Source organism: Gopherus evgoodei, unplaced genomic scaffold, assembly GCF_007399415.2.
Source record: "Gopherus evgoodei ecotype Sinaloan lineage unplaced genomic scaffold, rGopEvg1_v1.p scaffold_32_arrow_ctg1, whole genome shotgun sequence".
Classification (NCBI taxonomy): Eukaryota; Metazoa; Chordata; order Testudines; family Testudinidae; genus Gopherus; species Gopherus evgoodei.
This window is the reverse complement of record NW_022059994.1, coordinates 5,562,239-5,581,897: the sequence shown is the minus strand read 5'-3', so window position 1 is coordinate 5,581,897 and position 19,659 is coordinate 5,562,239. Positions and strand designations below refer to the sequence as shown.

Below are 19,659 nucleotides of genomic sequence, written 5' to 3'. Positions count from 1 at the left end.
TAAATTGCCCCAGGGCTCCCAGCTACCTCTGCAGCTGGGAGCTCCTGCGGTGATTTAAAGGGCCCAGGGAATTTCAAGGCTACGCCTCTCCCGGTTCAGGCCATGCCCCTTGCTCAGGACTCTGGAGTACCGGTAAGTCCTTTCAGTTACTTTCACCCCTGGCTTAATTACAGCGCTCAAGGCTGTGAAAAATGTCACACCCTGTGCAATATCGTTAAGCCAACCTAAGCACACTAGGTGGAGGGAAGAATTCTTCTGTCGACCCAGCTACCACCTCTGGGAGAGGTGAATTTACTACACAGACAGAAGAGCCCCTTCCATCGCTGTAGGAAGTGTCTATGCTACAGTGCTACAGCAGCACATCTGTAGAGTTTCAACTGTAGACAGACCCCAAGGCTTAGATTGCAAACTCTTTGCGGCAGGAGCTGTCTTTTTTTCTTCTGTGTTTGTACAGCACCTAGCACAGAGGGATCCTGGTCAATGATAATACAAGGAGACAACAGCTTGGGAGAGTCTCCCTGTTGGTTGAAATTGACGTGGTCCTGCAGCACATTTTGATTTTTGTCAAATCAATTTTATCTGATGGAAAATTCTTCCGTTGGAAAGTTTTCAACCCGCTCTGATTACTTGTATAACAATAGCTTAAGAACTAAATCATGGACCAGCCATCAAATAAACCAGAGCCTTCTGCTGGCAGCTGTTTGACTTTAAAGCACAATGGGTTTAACTGACTTGTAATCATTGATATTCTGCAATGCTGAATGTGGACAAGGCCTTTCCCTGGTAAAATAGTGGTGTAAATTGCTTACTGCACTAATGTAGCAGGCTTCTTAGGGGTCTGCAAGTATAGCTACACTAGTGCAATTGCCTCTAATGTAGACAGGACTGTATTCTGGAGGTGACAGCTGTGACACCATTTCACTGTCTTAGCTCTAATCGTGGTAGGTGGCAGGCAGCTGGGGTGCTGTCAAAACAATGTGAGAGGGAAAGCGCTGGGTTACATGCAAGACATGAACTCCCCAACCTACTGTTAAAGTAGCATCCAGAGCCAGGCTCAACCAGGCCTGTCTGGGGCTCGAACCCTCCAGAGCCCCTAGCCCCTCCTCTGGCTGTGCGGCTGAGAACCCCAGGCTGGGAGGAGCCCGAGGCTGATGGGGTTTCACATACACTCTGCCTCGCCTCATCATATGCTCTGCCCCAGTGAAACGCCCCCACTGAAATCAGCACCCTTAGGTCTCTGTCCGGAAAATGCTGATTACACCCTGATCCAGGCCAGATTTGAACAAAGTAAATGATTTTCTACTTCCTTCAAATTCCCTCTGCAGTTTCTTGTGCATGTAGGCCGTTAACAGTTTATGATAAGATTTTATTTTCCCCCCTGTAGCTATGTGCCATTAACCAGCTGCCCCAGGAGTGCCTGCATTCAGTGACTGGCTGAAGAAATCCTTGTCCATAGTGTGCAGCAATGTTTCGAAGATATTTTTAGATTGAAGGTGCCAATGCAATGTAAGACTTGCCCCTGCTGTTTGTTTTGAGCACCGGGTGGCAATGAATGACAAAAACCCAAATGTCCTGACTCTTAAATCTTGGATTTCAGGTCTTCAAATGACTACGGTTCCTCTTCTACACACAGCATCAGCCTGAGAGAGAGTTGAGCAGAGCCCAGTGTTCATAGACCATGTGTCTCACTCAGAGAAGAAAGCCTGAGAATTCTGCTGAGGACCCTCTTAATAACAATGGGGATCAAAAGAGGGCAGGACAACCAGGTAACCAGAGCCTCACTGCTCAGATACAGGGTGGTGGTAGAGACAAATGTAAGACCCATCTACACTGGAAGAACAGCCATGTTTAGACACAGCTCTGAAACGTGGTCATGGCTCTTCTGTGTTATAACAAAATTCTTCTTGACAAGTGGACAGGACAAACATGTTTTAGCCTAGGTGTCTGGCAGGATTAGAAGAGGGTTTATGGCATGGTTAACCTGCCTTTTTCCCCCCTCTGTCCACACTAACCATAACACAGGAGAGCCATAACCTTGTTTAAATACTGAGGTTGCCTTTTCAAAGGAGGATGCAGCATTTGCAAGTGCAGTCAGGTGTGTCTGATCACTCCCAAACCCTCTCCTATTTGTTGTTACCTCATTTTGTACCTGCAACTCTATGCACAGCTGTGGGAACGTTGTGGGTTATTAAGTAGGTTCACGTACATTTCTGGGCTGGAGCATATATTGCACCTGCACTTGATGATTTGGCCCTTGAGCCCCCTCCTTTCCCTCTTTACGGCCAAAGACGGAAGTGGGTGTGATTAATGCATCCAAGGCATTGCGAGCCCAGTATTCTGCATTTGCACATACAAAAGAGGAATTTGGTTCGCATAGGGGATGTCTCTACTGCATAGTGTACCCGGGTCTGTGTACTTGGGCGTGCAAGCCTGTGCTTTCCAACTCACCTGTGAGCATCCGTATTGCACACCTCATACCTGCCCTATGTCCTGGCAGCTGCATCCATACTGGGGATGCACCGAAGCCTGTCATACAAGGTGGCTTCTTGGGGCATGTCCCAGGGTTCTTAGTGCCTGGCTAGCTAGAGCAGTTCTAGGGCTTGGTTCGTGGTGTATTATGGGAGAACGTCTCTGTCCGTCCTGCGACACGCTGGTCGATAGGCATCTTCTTTGCTTTTTTAACAAACGAGGTGGAGCTGTGTTTCAAACCAAGTCATCCGTGTGAAAATGAAGGGTTAAACGCAGGGCAACTGTATTTGAGCCAGCAGGTTGCTTCCAGCTCATGGGAGACAAGCGGGAAGATGGGAGACAGAAGGACAGGAACACGCAGACCCTGGGAATTGTGGGATAGCTTTGTCTGAACACAAGTTAGGCCACGGGAACTTTGACTACATCAGCAGCAAAGTTGGCAGGGTTGGGTGCATGTGACAGTGGAACACAGGTTCGTAGCCACACCACTGGGTGAGCCAGCCAGCCCCTGTTCTGAGGTGTGTGTCTTTCGCTTACAGGAATCTTAGGTCTGGCTTACAGCACTAGTCTCTTTAGAAAATGTTTGGACAAATGGTGATATTTTTAAACTGCAACCTCCCTTGAATGCATGGCTGTTTATAGAGCAACTTAGGTGCCTTGTATCAGAGGGGTAGCCGTGTTAGTCTGGATCTGTAAAAGCAGCAAAGAATCCTGTGGCACCTTATAGACTAACAGACGTTTTGGAGCATGAGCTTTCGTGGGTGAATACCCACTTCGTCAGATGCCTTGTATAGCATAGGCCAGAGGACTTCCCTGAAACAATGTCAAGAGCAGATCTGTTAGAAAAACGTCCAGTCTTGTGTTAAAAATGGCCATTGATGGAGAAACCACCATGACCCTTGGTAAATTGTTCCAATGGTTAATTACTCTCCCTAGTAAAAATGTGCCTTCTTTCCAGCTGACTTTGTCTGCCTTCAACTTCCAGCCCTTGGATTGTGTTGTACCTTTCGCTGCAAGACTGGAGAGCCCGTTATTAATTATTTGTTCCCCATGTTTACCAAGTGATCTAGATTGCTCTGAATCAAAGACCTGCCCTCTTCCTTCAGAGAGATCTGAAGCGCTTCGTAAGCTGGGGGCAAGCAAACGGGAGGTGTTTGAACACAGCTCAGTGTCGGCGTGTACATCTGGGAACAAAGAACGCAGGCCAGGCTTACTGGATAGGGGACTCTCTCCTGGGAAGCAGGGACTCTGGAAAAGATTTGAAGCTCATGGTGGATAAACAGCTGAACGTGGACTCACCGTGCGATGCTGGGGCCAAAAGGGCTAGTACAATCCTGGGATGCATAATCAAGCGAATCTCTAGTAGGAGATGAGAGGTTATTTTCTATCTCTATTTGGCACTGGTGTTTCTGATCTATTGTATAAATGCCTTCTAATGCAGTATAGGTGTAAATCAACATAATCTATCAGACTAATGGCTGCAGTCCCTGTAGTATGGAGTGGGAACATTTTCCATCCTTTAGCAATTTCTCTGCTCTTTCAGGACACCAATACTGAATGTACATTGCTTCTCCTCCTAAGGGAGTCAAATTTCAAGCATCTCTCCCCCACATGGTTTGGCTTAGAGCATCCTGACTTAATGTAGGGCCACTAGGTTTGTGGGCTCAGTGTCTGAGAGAGTCTGATGTCCTGGGTAGGGGGCACAGACAGGGCATAGGGAAGAGACTGCAGAATGAGACACATTCCCCTCCCCTGTTAGTTGGGAGCCAGGCAGTCCTGGGATACTCGGGATCACAGCTCCAGAGAGCCTGGAGTGGAACAATGAGCGTAAGGGAGAGAAAGCAGGAGCCGTTTAACTAAATGCCCTGTCTGGCAGCTGACATGCTGGTATTAATAACTCCGGGTCCTCCCATCCACCTCCTCCAGGAGACCCAACAGGTTTCTTTCTTTCAGGTGGCCAGCGTTGGGCCACACCCTGGAAACACTGCACACGTAAATTCCTCTTTATGCTCTTGACTATTGCTGTCGCCGTCATCGTGGCTTTGTCAGGTGAGAGAGTTCAGCGCTCCTTGCTCCTTTCTGTTTTCCATTCGGCCCAGGAGTTGCTGCAATTGCACGTTTTTCTCCCTTCTTGCCTCAGATAGTTGGGCCACAAAGTGGATTTATACAAGACTCTTGCTCCAACTGCCCTAAACATGACTGCTCATTTGCCCTTCAAACCATCTCTGTGATGTGGTTCATGGATGCCAGTCCCTAAGCCTCCTTTTTTGCCCTGAAAGGGTTAGAATTTCAATGAGGTATTTAGTTTTGTTGCTTGGTCATCTTTTATATCGGATGCAATATCCAATAAAGAGGCCTCTAAATGAGGGTGGACTACAGGCCGGAAACAGAGAACTGCGGCCACTGGGAACTGCAGGGGGCGGTGCCTGTGGATGGTCAATGTCAGCAAAATGACTCGTGGCCAGCAATCAGATTACCCTGATGGGCCGCAGGTTGCCCGCCACTGAGTTAAAACCTTTCTCCAAGCCAGTCAGTGCAAACATTTGTGATGAGGCTCTGATGCCATCTTGTGGCAGGACTTTATCTAGGGTTTTTTTTTTTTTAAATAATGCAGGCTGAATCAAATCTACAGATCTGAGCACTGGGCACAGGATGGTCTGGGTTAATCTCAGGGGGGAAAGTGTGTGTGTGTGAAATTCTTACTGCTGCGTGTAATTGCATAAGAACAGATGGGTCTCTGTCACCCTGTGTCTGTTACTTTCTCTCTTTCCCCCCAGGGGTAGCACTGAAACTTCAGTTTGATCCTCCGGGCTCCCCTGCTGTCCCTTGGTGCCCTGATGGCTGGGTCGGGTACCTAGGGAAATGTTACTATTTCTCAGAGGCCGAATGTGCTAACCACCTCACTTGCTCTCGGCCCCAGCAACTGTTCAGGTGTCCTGTACAATGTGGAACAGCTTCAGCAGGAGAGAGTGAGAGGGACCCACCCAGAAATAACATCTTCCTTTTTCTGTTCTAAAAAGGCTTTCATGCTGCGCTATAAAGGCCTTTCTGAGCACTGGACTGGCCTGTGGAGGAAAGACGGCCAGCCCTGGAGATGGGTGAATGGTACAGAATTCAACAACCTGTGAGTCTTCTTTCTTTCTAAGTGTTGGGATGCAGGTGACTTGAATAAGCATTGAATTGGACCAGTCTAAGATTGGTTGGAAGACAAAACCAGCGATAATCTTTTTCTGGCATTAAAAAGACTGGACACAGTATTTTGGAATTCATACTCATTGCTGGCTGATGTGTGCGGTGGGTGGAGGGCTGAACTGTTTAATGGGTCTGGCTTTGAGGGGACATTAGGTCTTCTGTATGTGGGCGTTTGTTTGCATTCTTGTAGCAGCATTATTGGCTGATGTCCCTCGTGTAACAGACCTGGCCCAAGAAACCTTTTATTAGTAGTATTATTGATGTTGGTATTATGGTAGCACCCAGAGGCCCAAGCTGAGATCAGGGCCCCATTGTGCCGGGTGCTGCACAGACACCCAGCAAGAGACAGTCCCTGCCCCAGCTTAGATCAGGGCCCCGTTGTGCTATGCGCTGCACAGATACACAATGGGAGACAGTCCTTACCCCAAAGAGTTCACAGTTTAACTAGACAAGACAGACCAAGGGTTGGGGACAACAGAAGGTACAATCAGACTGAACAGTGTGATGGGCTGGAAACATCCTACCTATGATCTGATCCCCATCCGGCCTGTCGTTTTGCCTGCATTAGGGACATACCAGTGCTAACTCCAGGCTGCACACTCCACATGGGAAGACATCATGAAATGAACTGAATTTGCTATTAAAACAAATAACAAGGGGATGCTTGGCCCAGATGCAGCGGGGAAAGCAATGGAGAGTGGGGTCATTAAGGCCCCGTTGCTGCTTGCTTTCATCTGCTGCGCTACCCAGAATGCGGAGCCGGGACTCACAGCCCCGATGCGCTTGTGTGGCAGGTTTGAAATCCGAGCTGACGGCAACTGTGCCTATCTGAACGACAAGGCCGTCGGCTCCTCTGTGGTGCCACATGCTGCTCAACTGGATCTGCGCCCAACGCGACATGTACACAAAGGGCTAGGGAAAAACCGACGCTGCGGCGCACGGTGCCTGACATGCATAGGATTGGCCAGGCCAGGCCAGGCCAGGCTTCATTCAGCGGTAGCCCAGAATCTGGAACTCGCCAGCCAAACCTTTGTATATAAGTAGGTTTTTGTATTCTTTTTGGCACTTTGTGTAAACAAATGACCTCACTGCTAGGTCTATGGTTTTGTTCTGTCATCTTCCCTGCATTCGCTTCGGCGCCTCCTGGTTGCCAGTGGGGCTGTGTCCAGGTGGAAGGAAGAAAAGGGGATTTTCTAGCAGCTTTCCAACTCATTTGATGGGGAGAGGAGTCAGAGTTGCCTAATCAACTGCAGAAGCAGCCAGCACCACCCAACCTTCCCCTCCTCACCTGGGGTGGAATCTGGAGCATGGGATGGTTCTGAATGGTCCTTAGCAACGGGTTGGAGGTGGTTTAGGTGACAGGGGAGGGGTGGAAGGAGAAATAGATGTTAAAGATAGTGACTGTGGTAACGAGGGCTCTGTATTAAGTACCTTAGATTTAAAAAAAAAAAAAGAGAGAGAGATTACATTAGACCTTTAGGAAAAACTTTCTAACTGTCAGGTAATTAAGCACTGGAACAAATTACATAGGGAGATGATGGAGTTTCTATCATTGGAGGTTTTTAAGAGCAGGTGGGACAAACACCTGTCGGGGGTGGTCTAGATAATACTCATTCCTGCCAGGAGTGCACGGGACTGGACTAGATGATCTATCGAGGTCCCTTCCAGTGCTACATTTCTGTGATTCTCTCTCTGCCTCCATTTCCCCTTCCACCTCTACAGTAATGGTGATCACTTGCCTTTTGTAAAGCAACGAGATCTGCACAAGAAGGGTGCTACATGCTAAGGATGATGGTTATTGGGGGTTGTCACGGTTCCACATGCCCAGTGCTTTAGAACAGTCCCTGGGAGGACCCATTCAGGGTGCCAGACCCCCTTACGGTCTCATTCTGTCACCAAGGCAAGCCCTTTGGCTTTACCACCTCCTTGGACCGAACCTCAAAGTCTCCAGCCCCCCTGATTCATGCTGTGGCTCCTTTCAATGAGGCCACCTGAGATGGGGCTCTGAGGGAGACTTGTACCCCCAAAAGGAGCCAGGCACCCCTCCTTCAGCGTCGGCCATGACTCCCAGCCAGTGTAGTAAAAGCAGGCGGGTTTATTAGCTGCTGGGAACACGGTGTAGAGAGTCCTTGGTTAACATAGAGAAAAGAAAGTTGCAGCAAGGTCCATTCTGGTTGGCCCAGAACCCCAGCCAAGGTGGTATGTCCCCTCCTCGCTCCCGCTCTGGCCTCTTTGGTCAAGATCTCAGACCAGGCCCATTCTGGATCCTTTGTTGTCCAGCTGCTCGAACACAGCTGGCTTCCTGCGGAGAGGTGGGCCATCCATGGTCATTCCTAGCTTGGTAGCAAATGTCCTGGGGGTTGGCTTTGCCAGTGTCTTCATGGGCTTCCAACGACATGGGTCCCACACTCAAGACCAGCATCAGCCACTCCTGCCTGAGCGTAACCAGCCCTTTTCTGGTGATGATGCAGCATAGAGGGGAAACTGAGGCACACACAGGTATCATACAAAAATATTACAGAAAATTCCCACTCTGTCATGGGTGAGCTGGGCCTTTCAGAGGACTAGGAGTAGAGTGACCAGATAACAAGTGTGAAAAATCGGGAAAGGGGGTGGGGGGTAATAGGAGCCTATATAAGAAAAGGCCCCAAATAGCGGGACTGTCCCTATAAAATCGGGACATCTGGTCACCCTAACTAGGAGGAGCATGTGGCTTTCTCCCATCGGCTTTTTACTGAGTGACATTCGCTGGCCTTTGTTATGCAGGAGGTCAGAGTAGACAATCGGAATGGCCTTTCTATCTGGGAGTCTGTTATTTCTAAGGGTACCGCCCCCCTACTATCACTGCTTAGATCATAACGGCTTCTTTCTGACAAATCCACTTAAATTCAGCGCTGCACATTTCCGAACGCAGCTGATTCCCCTTTATCACCCCACAGCTGTTTCTCACAGCTGGACCAGATACCGGAAACCTGTGGAACAAAGGGGGTGGGGGGGGGAGAAATAATCTGTGTTAGTGACTAGACCTCTCAAACAAAGGTCCAGAGAAGCATCTCTTTGTATTAAATCTAATGGCCTGCTTAGCTGTAGGTTTCCCATTAGCTCTGCGTTTTCCCCTGCAAGGCTATAAATGTCACAAAGCTCCCACTGCATCTGGTTTCCATGCGGCTGTTGGGGACTGAATTTACCACCACGTCTGGTCTCCATGCGGCTGTTGGGGACAGAACTCACCACTCTAGCCTAGAGGCACCAGTGGGAAAGCATGTGTTGGAAGAAAGGTTTCAGAGTAGCAGCCATGTTAGTCTGTATCCGCAAAAAGAACAGGAGTACTTGTAAGTACGTTGCAAGGTCGACCTCCCCCCTAGCTGTAGCTAGGTTGATGTAAGAACCGTCCACTGCCTCTTGGAGAGGTGGACTACCTACAACAACGGAAAAACCCCTTCGGTTGATGTGTAGGAAGGGTCTACAGTTTGGTGCTACAGCGTCACACCTGCTGAGCCGTAGCTGCTGTAGCGTAGACGTTCCTAGAGGGAAAGTTGTTCCGTTGGGATTTTTTCCCCCCGGCTCTCTGTATTATGTGCGTTCTAGTAATGCTTAGAGACCCCAACCAGTATCAGGACTCCATTGTGCTGGGCGTTTTATCTATACACTTAGCAAGAGGCAGTTCTTTCCTCCAGAAGCCTGCAATCTAAATACACAAAACACCCAAAGAATAATTATTCCTTATGACAGCTGGGGAGTGGAGGTCTAGAGAGTTTAAGTGATTTGGCCGAGGTCATGCAGGGAGTCTGTTCGTAAATCCAGATTGCCTGAGCCCCAGTTCAAGGCCAGCCTTTCTCTCCGACTCGGCAAACATCCACAGCTACTTAATTATAAGCTTTTCTCTAGACACATGAAATATTGAACAGCAAGAAACACTCACAGAGTCTGGTTTAAGATGGAGCCATCCACCCAGGTCCATTTCTCCTCTGGGGACGTTACATTAAGCCCAATCCAAACGGGATATTTCCCTTGTGTGACATTCTGTATGAACTCCTGTGGAGAATAGCAGGAGTGTGAATTTAGCCTGGGGGAAAAGCAATCGTTCCAAAGGACACAAGAGTACTTAATCCACAGTCCCCAAAGAGGCTTTCAGTTGAACCCAAAACAAGCAAGGGAATTGTTTTTCCCTATAGAACTGGAATATAACACTTGTTAGGATGCTAACTGCTAGGTCTCAAAATTTAATTGCAAACAGGGAATCGTCACTGAGCAGGTGTGTTTTCAATGGCGTCCCACAGGGACTGGTTCTTGGCCTTATGCTATTGAACATTTTTACCAAGGACCTGGAAGAAAAAATAAAATCATCATTGATAAAGTTTACAGCGGACACAACAATTGGGGGCGCGGTAAATAATGAGGAGGACAGTTCAGGGATACAGAGCGAGCTGGAAGGGCACAAGCCAACAATATGTGTTTTTAATATGGCTAAATGTATATAGCTAAGAACAAAGAATGCAGGATGGGGCCTCTACCCTGGGAAGCCGTGACGCTGAAAAGGATTTAGGGGTCATGGTGGATAATCAGCTGAACATGAGTTCCTAGTGGAACGCTGTGACCAAAAGAGCTAATGTGATCCTGGGATGCTTAAACAGGGGAATATTGAATGGGGCAGAGAGGTTATTTTACATCTCAATTTGGCCCTGGTGTGACCACTGCTGGAATCCTGTGCCCAGTTCTAGTGCCCACAGTTCAGGAAGGATCTTGCTACATTGCAGAGGGGTCAGAGAAGAGCCATGAAAATGATTAAAGGATTAGAAAACCTGCCTTAGAGTGATAGACTCATGGAGATCAATCTAGTTAGCTTAGCAAAGAGAAGGTTAAGGGATGATGTAATCATAGTCTGTAAGAACTTGCATGAGAAACAGATATTTAATAATGGACTCTTCAATCTAGCAGACAAAGGTAGAACATGATCCATGGCTGGAAGTTGAAGCTAGACAAACTCATACTAGAAATAAAGTGTAAATTTTTAAGAGTGAGGGTAATTAACCATTGGAAAAATTTACCAAGGGTCGTTGTAGATTCTCAGTCACTGACAATTTTTCAACACAGATTCAAAACAAGAGGCATTTTTCACACGCCTGAGGAACATAGCTAGGTTGACCTAAGTTTTAGGTGTAGGTGGCCCACTTTATTTTTCACATTACCATCTCATCCTGGTCCTGGATCACCAGGATGTGAGACTTCTTCCTTGGACAGTCATCACGGCTCCCATTCCAGTCCTTATTCCCTTTAGAGAACCAGTAGCACTTTCCTCTGTGCGACAGCCAGTCCATGGGACAGAGTTTGCACTCAGAGCCTTCATCTGGGGGAAAGGGACCCGGCATTAATGGGGCCAAAGACAAGTCATGGTTCAACACTTTCCATGCAGCAGGTTCAGGCACTTGACTGCGAGTCAGGTGATCAGGCTTCAGTTCCCAGCTCTGCCATACACGCTACTATGTTACCTGGGAAAAAGTCATGGCAACCTGCTGTGCCTCAGTTTCCACATCTGTCATATAAGGATAGTACTACTTTGTTCATCTGTCTTGTAAGTTCTTTGGGGCAGGAACTCTCTCACTGTGTGTCTGTGCAGCGCCTGACACAATGGGGCCCTGATCTCAGCTGAGGCAGGGACTGTCGCTCGCTGGGTGTGTGGCATGATGGGTTGACACCTGATGTCCCTTCATGCCATGTCCCAGCACAGCCTCTGCCTTCTTTCTCACTCTGTTCTAGCCCATCTCTTCCCCTCCCACTCTCCTGTGATCCCCCCCGTGGTACTGTATATACCGAGAGCTACCCTAACTGGCCATGAGGTGTCACTGCTGCTCCCCACAGTCCCATCTGAAAATGCTTGTGAACAGCACTCATGTGTGGTACCCAGTGCAGAGAAGCTCTGGAGGATGGGTGGGTGGTGGCACATGTGAGCCTAGTAGCAGGAAGGGACTGTTCTAGGAGGAGCTCTGACAGATGCACTAGACAGGCGGACAGCTCAGGCATGGAAGGAGCTGCAGTTACCTGCGCTGCTGTGCGTTTGCAGCTCGCACAGATTCTGTCTCAGATGAGTGAGGACGTCCTCTGGGCTGCTGCTGCCTTCTGCACTGTTCAGTCTTCTCTGCCCAGAATCACTGTCCGCAGGGGCGTTTGGGGGTGTTCCTGTCTGGCCTTCATGAGAGCCGCACTGGAAAACTTCCCCACACAGCATCCGTGTGAATAGAGGTTAGAGAACTGCCGTGTATGTGTGTGTAATAAAGCACTGAATAATATGGATCCCAGTCAGTCACTTTGGAGAAAAAACTGAACTGTTAAAAATCCAGAGGCAAATTCTATTCTGTTCCTATTTAAATACAAAGGTGAAACAGGTACGTATCAGTGTTTACATCCCCCTTTTCCTATTACATGTAGTAATCTCTTAGCGCTTTCACATTTCTCTCTCCTGCTTTTGTCTATTTCCAGCTGGCCCTGTAGTTCTTTTATTTTAAATGATTTTCCCTGGGCTCAGTTTGCCTCTGCCTCTTTCGTTTCTTTCTTTGGCATCAGCATCTTTGCTTTATGTTATCAGTAGAAGGGTTCTGAAAAACCTGACGGAACAGTTTTCTGTGGGAAAATGCAGTTTCATCAAAATTGAAACATTTTGCAGGAATTTATCTGCTTCCATGAAATTTTTGATGAGGAAAAAAATCTAAAGAAATTGTTTTGACATTCTCATTTTGTTTCAAAATGTTTCAATAAGGTAAAAAAAATTTGTTTTAACTTTATTGTTTTGTGTGAGTAATAGTAGGGGGAAAATTAGACTGGGAGTGGATGAGTCATTACACTAACTAAAAACTATTTCCCCATACTAATTTTCATCTAATTTTCCCCCTACTGTTACTCACACCTTCTTGTCAACTGTTTGAAATAGGCCATCTTGATTATCACTACAAAAGTTTTTTTTCTTCTGCTGATAATAGCCCACCTTAATTGATTGGTCTCGTTAGAGTTGGTATGGCAACCTCCATTTTTTCATGCTCTCTGTGTATATATATATTTTCCTACTGTATTTTCCACTGCATGCATCCGATGACGTGGGCTTTAGCCCACGAAAGCTTATGCTCAAATAAATTTGTTAGTCTCTAAGGTGCCACAAGTACTCCTCGCTCTTTCTGCTAATTATGATACTTTAAATGTCAACGTCGTTAGCTATCACTGTGCAAGATCACATGTGAGAAAGGAGAAGGAAGATCATATTTTGAAGAGACTCCAGCTGATAGGCCCAGAAGCAGGGACTGCTGCAGTGAGGGGAGGAGAATAACTGGGGAATAGCAGGCTAGGATTGGGGAATAAGAGGCTCGGTGGCGGTTACAGTGGATCATAAATGGAATATGAGTCAACAGTGTGAGGCAGTTGCAAAAAAGGCTACTATCATCCTGGGTGTATTAACAGGAGTGTCGTATGTACAATACAGAAGGTGATTGTCCTGCTCTGCTCAGCACCGGTGAGGCCTCACCTGGAAGACTGTGTCTGATTCTGGGTGCCACACTTTGGGAGACAAATTGGGGAGAGCCCAGAGGAGAGCAACAAAAATGATCAACGATTTAGAAAGTCTGACCTAAGAGGCAAGGCGAAAAAACCTGGGCCTGCTTAACCCTGAGAAAAGAAGACTGAGCAGGGTCTTGATAACAGTCTTCGAATATGTGCAGGGCTGTTATGAAGAGGAGGGTGGTCAATTGTTCTCCATGGCCACTGGAGGCAGGACGAGAAGTAATGGGCTGAATCTGTAGCAAGGGCAATTCAGGTTCGATATTAGGAAGAACTTTCTAACTGTAAGAGAAGTTAAACTCTGGACCAGGCTTCCAAGAGAGGTTGTGGAGTCCCCATCACTGGAGTGTTTAAGGACAGGTGGGACAAATGCCTTTCAGGGACGGTCTAGGTGTATTTGGTCCTGCCTCATTGCCGAGGGCTGGACTTGATGACACTTATTCCCCAGTGTGTAGCTGTGCATTTGATTTTTTTCTTCTCAAGTGTAGCAATGTGCACTTGTCTTTATTGAATTTCATCATATCGATTTCAGACCAATCCTCCAATTTGTCAAGTTCATTTTGAATTCTGATCCTTTCTCCAAAGTGCTGGCAACCCCTCTCAGCGTGGCGTCATCTGCAAAATTTATAAGCCCACTCTCCACTCCATTGTCCAAAGTCACTAATTACTTCTGAAAAGTGTGGTCTAAAGTCTCACAGGGGAGGAAAAACACTCTTAAAAATATAGGAAATGAGATTGTAAATAGAGCTGGTTGAAAATTTTCTTTTTTATTACAAATTTCAAAAATATAAAAACTATCTGTTTGCACACTAGACATATTTTGTTTCATAAAATTTGTCCTGGTGTTTGAAAACCACAGAGGCTCGTGTGTGAGACACAACGAGAGAGTGTCAAGAATTGACATGAACATTCATTGTATCAAGGAGTCAGATTAAAAACACCTTGTGCCAACATATCACAACCTGCGCCGACCAAAATCTACACAGTGGCAAACCGAAAACTGAAATGATTTTGACAAATGGAAAAAAGCCCAACATTTTTTTCACAAACAGAACAAAGCACTGAAAACTTTTCAGTGAAATTGTTTGTACAACTGACAAGTTGTTGAAACCAAAAAATTGTTTCCAGATATAAAAGATTTTTTGTTTAATGAAAAAAATTGTCCACAAAATTTTGACCAGCTTTAATTGTAAAGGGTCTGACAGTCAAGAGAACCCAGCAGCAGTGACACTTTTAGCTTGTTTTTCTCTTTTAAATTGACAAGATTTAAAGGTGATGGTCTCTTTAAGGCCCCTAATCAGGAAACCACTGAAGCACATCCTTAATTTTAAAAGCGTCCATATGTGTTTACCTGAACTGGGGCCATTTCCTGCTCAGGGGCCATTTCTTCATGATGTTACTAATGATGTGGTATCTGAATATAGGACAGCAGTTCTCAAACTGTAACCCATGATGAACCAGAGAGCACTTGGTGGGAGTAAAAGCTGGCTACATCGGACTAAATCTCTTTGCTTTCACCTGCTAAATTACTTTACATAATAGCAACAATTACATTATTTTCCTAACGTTACTCTTTCCAGTAAGCAATAGTTGTCATTGGCACAGGGATTATAAATGTAAGAGATTATGTTATGTGCACCAGGGAATCTGTAATCCCTGCTTCCCGCAGCTTCCATTGGCTGGGAATGGTGAACTGCGGCCACTGGGAGCTGTGGGTGGCTGTGCCTGCGGATGGTCAATCTAAACAAACTGTCTTGTGATCTGCCAGTGGATTACCCTGATGGGCCATGTGCAGCCCTTAGGCTGCAGGCTGCCCCCCACTGGTCCATGCTATGGTGCACAGCTACGTGTCAGGGAAAGGTTCTGGCAGGGAGGAGGCGGTGGGGTGAGGCGCGGTAGCAGGGAATTGCCAGGGACTTTCCTCACTGCTAGAGTCTCTCCCTGCAACGGGTAAAGGCTCCATAGCAGGGAGCTGCCGGAGCCTTTCACCGCTGACTTCCCATTGCCAGAGTCTTTCCCCACTTCTGAACCTTCCCCTTTGGCGGGGAAAGACTCTAGCAGTGGGACACTACACTGGGAAATAGAAATGTAGATGGGGAGCCACTGCTTGGGTGAGTAGAGAGCTGTGTAGGGGGCATACCTGAGACGCTGAACCCTGTGGGTATGTAATCTTAATTCCGTTCCCCTAAGCAGGGCCTCATCACCTACTCTGCCATTTATACCCAAGTTAGGGGGGGGCATGTAGTATGTGCTCTGCATACTGCCGAAAAGAGTGTGCAACATAAATGGACCTTCACAGGCGGACTGCACCATGGAAAACTTTGAGAATCCCAGATCGATGAATAGAAAATAGCTAAGCTGAATTACTAAGGCATAAGAAACTTCACCACCTGCGTATTTACAAAACAGACGGGATCCAGACGCTTACCCAGGATAGTCAGAATGATCACGGCTAATGTCAGAATGATGCAAACAGCTCCCAAAATCACTAGCATGCGTTTACAGCACTGGGAACTCAAAGGAGAACCTGTAAAAAATGGAAAGTTTGATGAGACGGCTTCAACCTTATCTTTGCCTTTTAAAATATGGTCTCACGTTATGTCCTTAGGCATTGTTAGTCAGATAATATCCATAATGCAATGCAAACTGAACTTTCTCATGCAACCCTATGTCTGGTAATTTACTGTACAGTTGCATAACCAGTCCTGGCTTGATTTTTTTTTTTAAGCCTCAGTGAAATCTACTAAAGTCAAGTGAAGAAAATGCTGCATAACACTTCAAGTTATGGGTGAAGATTTTCAAAAGTGACAAGTGATTCTGGGTGCTCAGATTTAGAGACCTTAAAGGGGCCTGGTGTTCAGAAAGCATTGAGCTCCTGCCCTCTGAACCCTCCGCAGTTTATCAAGATCCTTCTTGAATTGTAGATATCAGAACTGGACACTGTATTCTAGCAGCAGTCACATCAATGCCACATACAGAGGTAAAAAACCCTCTCTACTCCTACTCAGCATTCTCCTGTTTATGGCTCCAAGAATCACATTCGTGTTCAGTTGCAACCCCACACAAGGAGCTCACGTTCAGCTGGTCAGGAATTTGCCAACAAAACTGTTTTTGTTGGAAAAAGCTGATTCATCTAAACTTCTCATGGAAGCGTATCAGTTCCAGCAAAGCTCTCTCAGGTTCCGGGGTGGTTATGGCATTTCCCCTGGGATGTGAGGGAGCCAGGCTCGCATCCCTGCTATATCAAAGGATCTTATTTTTGTTCTGCTGCAGAATTAAAACAAATGTCGAGACCACTACATTTTTCACAAAAGGGAATTCCTATTGTCCAGCCAGCCCTAAAAATAAGCAGCTTTGAAAATCAGAGCCTGTGGGAATTGAATGTCCAAATCCCATTGATTTTGATTCCATTTGGGTGTCCAGATTTCTTTGGCAGCATTGAAAATCTCAATCTTCAAGTGCAAATATATCTATTTCTGAACAGGAACAGGGAATGTCTGGTCACAGAGTGAAAGAAAAGCCTGTCTGACACACATCCGAATAATGGCGCTCTGCACTTATGCTCTGCACTCATTCTCTCCTTGCGACATGTTCATGAAGTACAACTTTCTAATGTCCGTACCTTGGATCCTCCCTGGTGACAGGCGGGTGGTGGTTTTCTCCTGGCATCGGGGGTTTAATACCGTGTAACCTTCTTCGTCCTCCATCTTCCAGGTTTGCCCAGAAAACGATGAGAAGAGAAGAAAGCAATGACCCTCCACAGACTCACTCTGTCCAATTGTGGGCTCAAGGCTGCAGAGGAAGTGCTGGCCTCATCTCGAGCTGTCAAACCACAGGATCTGCTCAGATGCAAGAGGCTGACCAATCTGCTAGCGAGCTGCAGGGCTTGGCACTTTGAAAGGGCAAGAGGATCAGAGCATGGGTCAGAACATAACGCTAAGTGGGGGAGCACGTAAAGGGAGCAATCACAGGGCAAAGCTGGAGCTGATGTCCTGAAATAAGTCACAGGAAAGTTGCAAGCTGCAGGCCGGACCGAGAACAGCCAAGGCACTGGGGGGGCTATTCTTGAGTCCGTCCCCATGCCCTGCTGTGCCTGCCAGTGATGAACACATCTCTAAACATGCAATAAACAACATCACTGGCCCAGTCTCATGGTGGTGTAAATTGGTATCGCTCTTCTGAAGTCAACGAAGCTTCACTGATTGACAACCAGCTGAGATCTGGCCCCATTGAGTCCAATGGAGCTATGGCCCATTGACACCAGCTGGGGGATCTGGCCCCATTGACCCCAATGGAGCTACGGCCGATTCACACCAGCTGGGGTATCCGGCCCCCAAAAATGTTGGTTTGAAAACACAGAGATGAGCGTGAACGTGTTAGACCCAGACCTTGCAAACACGGAAGCATTTGCTTGGCACAGGTGAGTTGTTTGCCACGACTGCTTGGACTGGGAACTCTTCAGGGCTTTCTTCTACTGATGTTTCTTTGGACAGCACCCAGCACAATGGAGCCAGATTATGATGTTTCTTTGGACAGTACCCAGCACAATGGAGGCCTTGGGCTTGGCATTATGGGCCTGGTATAACTGTGCTGCCATAATGCAAATAAAAATAATAGCCAAACGGGAGTCAATAAAGTTCTGTGCATAAAGATAGCCACGTGCATAAACGTTTGCAGGACTGGGGCTTCTTAAGGAATGTTGCAGTTGCTGCAATTGCACAGTGGATTTGAAGAGATCGGTATGATTCACAGACACTATGTATCATGCCAAGTTTTGAGTAGGGAAGACTTTGCTAAATGACTGATCTATCTTTCGTGTGCTGTATTAGGCACCTCACCGATGGCTACGTGCATTGAATGAGATTTTCAAAGTTGCCTAGAATGTGTTTAAAACCAGTGGTGGGTTTGAATATTGCAACCATAATGTTCAGATAATGCCTCCATGCAGGGCTGTATCCGGGGCAGGGCGAGCAGGGAGGCCGCCCAGGACACAAAACCACAAAGATGGAAAATTGGGGTGGAAAAATTATGGAGAAAAAGTGCTCAGTGCTCAAATTTGCTTGCTCACCCCGGGTGCTAAAATGCCAAGTTACAGCTCTGCTTCCCCATTGGTCAGGACAGAGGGGCACCAGCAGAGCTGTGTGTGCAAGAGAAGCCCAGGGTTAGGGTAGCAGGAGACTGTGGGTTGCAGTTGAGGGGCACTGGCAGAGCTGGGCAGGGAGGGAATCCCAGGGCTGGAGCAATAGGGGGTTGTGGGCTGGGGTTAAGGGGCATTGGCAGAGCTGTGGAGGGAGCTGATGGGTGGGATAGCAGGTGGGTTGTGGATCAGGACTGAGGGGCACCAGCAGAGCTGGGGGTGGATGAGGGTGAACCCGGAGGGAGCGAGCTGTGGGTCAGGAGTACCTAACGGATTTAGATACTTTTGAAAATCCCACTAGGCCCCTCTCTGCATCTTTAGGAGCCTAAACCCCTTTGGATGTCTGCCCCCTCCGTCCTGTTGACATGCAATGAACCACAGGCTCCAGGGCCACTTTTGATAAGGAGACTGTGGCTCTGAAGTCACTCGGGCAGTGTCTTCGCCCCCATTAGACCCCAAACATGACGAGAGTTCAAGTTCCTGCAGGGAGGAAACAGGGGTGGGCGCAGGATGTGGTCACTCTGTTGCCGAGGCTCCTGTGACAGAGTTTCCAGTAGGTTCTGCAGGGACGGCCAATAAATACCAGGCCTAGAACTGCAGGACATGAGGATGTTCTAAGAAGAATCTCTTGTTTCTACACTTCGCACGGCGAGTGACACTGTGTCACTCCTCTGGATGGAGCCCGGTGCATCCTTTGCATGCCATCCTCCTACCCCCTCTGCTTCAGGGACTCCCTGCAACCCTCCCCCCATGCCAGGGTCTCTGTGTGCCCCCTATTCCCTCCTCCCCCATACTCTATGCACCCCCTGCCTTCTGCCAGGGGTTCTTCTCCAGGTCACAAAGGGCCTCTGTGTTCTCCCTCATTCTATCCCACACCCCATGCCAGTCACTGTGTGTGCCCTCCCCCTTTCTTTGTATTCTCCAGCATCCCCAGTTCTCCTCCCCCATGCCAGGGTCTCTGTGTTCCCCACATTCCCTCCTCCCCTATTCTCTATGCATCTCCCTGCCTTCTGCCAAGGGTTCTCCTCCAGGTCACAAAGACAGTCTGTGTTCTCCCTCATTCCCTCCCACACCCCATGCCAGCACTGTGTATGTTCCGTCCCCGTCCCCCCCCCGCCATTCTCCAGCATCATTCCCAATTCTCTTCTCCATGCCAGGGGCTCTGCTTGCCACTCAACCCCCCAGGCCAGAAGCTGTGTACACCCTTCATTCCTCCTTCTCTCCCATAGCAGGGCCCCCTTCTCCACCCTGTCAGGCGTTCTGGGTATGCTCTTTTTTTCCCCAGATATTGTTATTTCTTGGTCAACAGTGTCGGAGAA

General features: G+C 47.6%; 1 protein-coding gene and 1 pseudogene across 1 annotated transcript; one reads left to right on the top strand and one right to left on the bottom strand.

Moving 5' to 3' along the window:
* The first annotated feature begins 1,678 nt into the window (after positions 1-1,678).
* On the top strand, positions 1,679-6,577 carry LOC115640900 (annotated as a pseudogene).
* A 1,802-nt stretch (positions 6,578-8,379) lies between these two features.
* LOC115640699 (killer cell lectin-like receptor subfamily F member 1) lies at positions 8,380-19,204 on the bottom strand. The gene is given in 9 exon segments (XM_030543573.1): positions 8,380-8,633; positions 9,584-9,696; positions 10,851-11,008; positions 11,701-11,871; positions 15,632-15,730; positions 16,826-16,971; positions 17,516-17,577; positions 17,579-17,674; positions 19,151-19,204. Coding segments are annotated over 9 exon segments (1,023 nt in total). The 3' UTR covers positions 8,380-8,509.
* Positions 19,205-19,659: the final 455 nt, after the last annotated feature.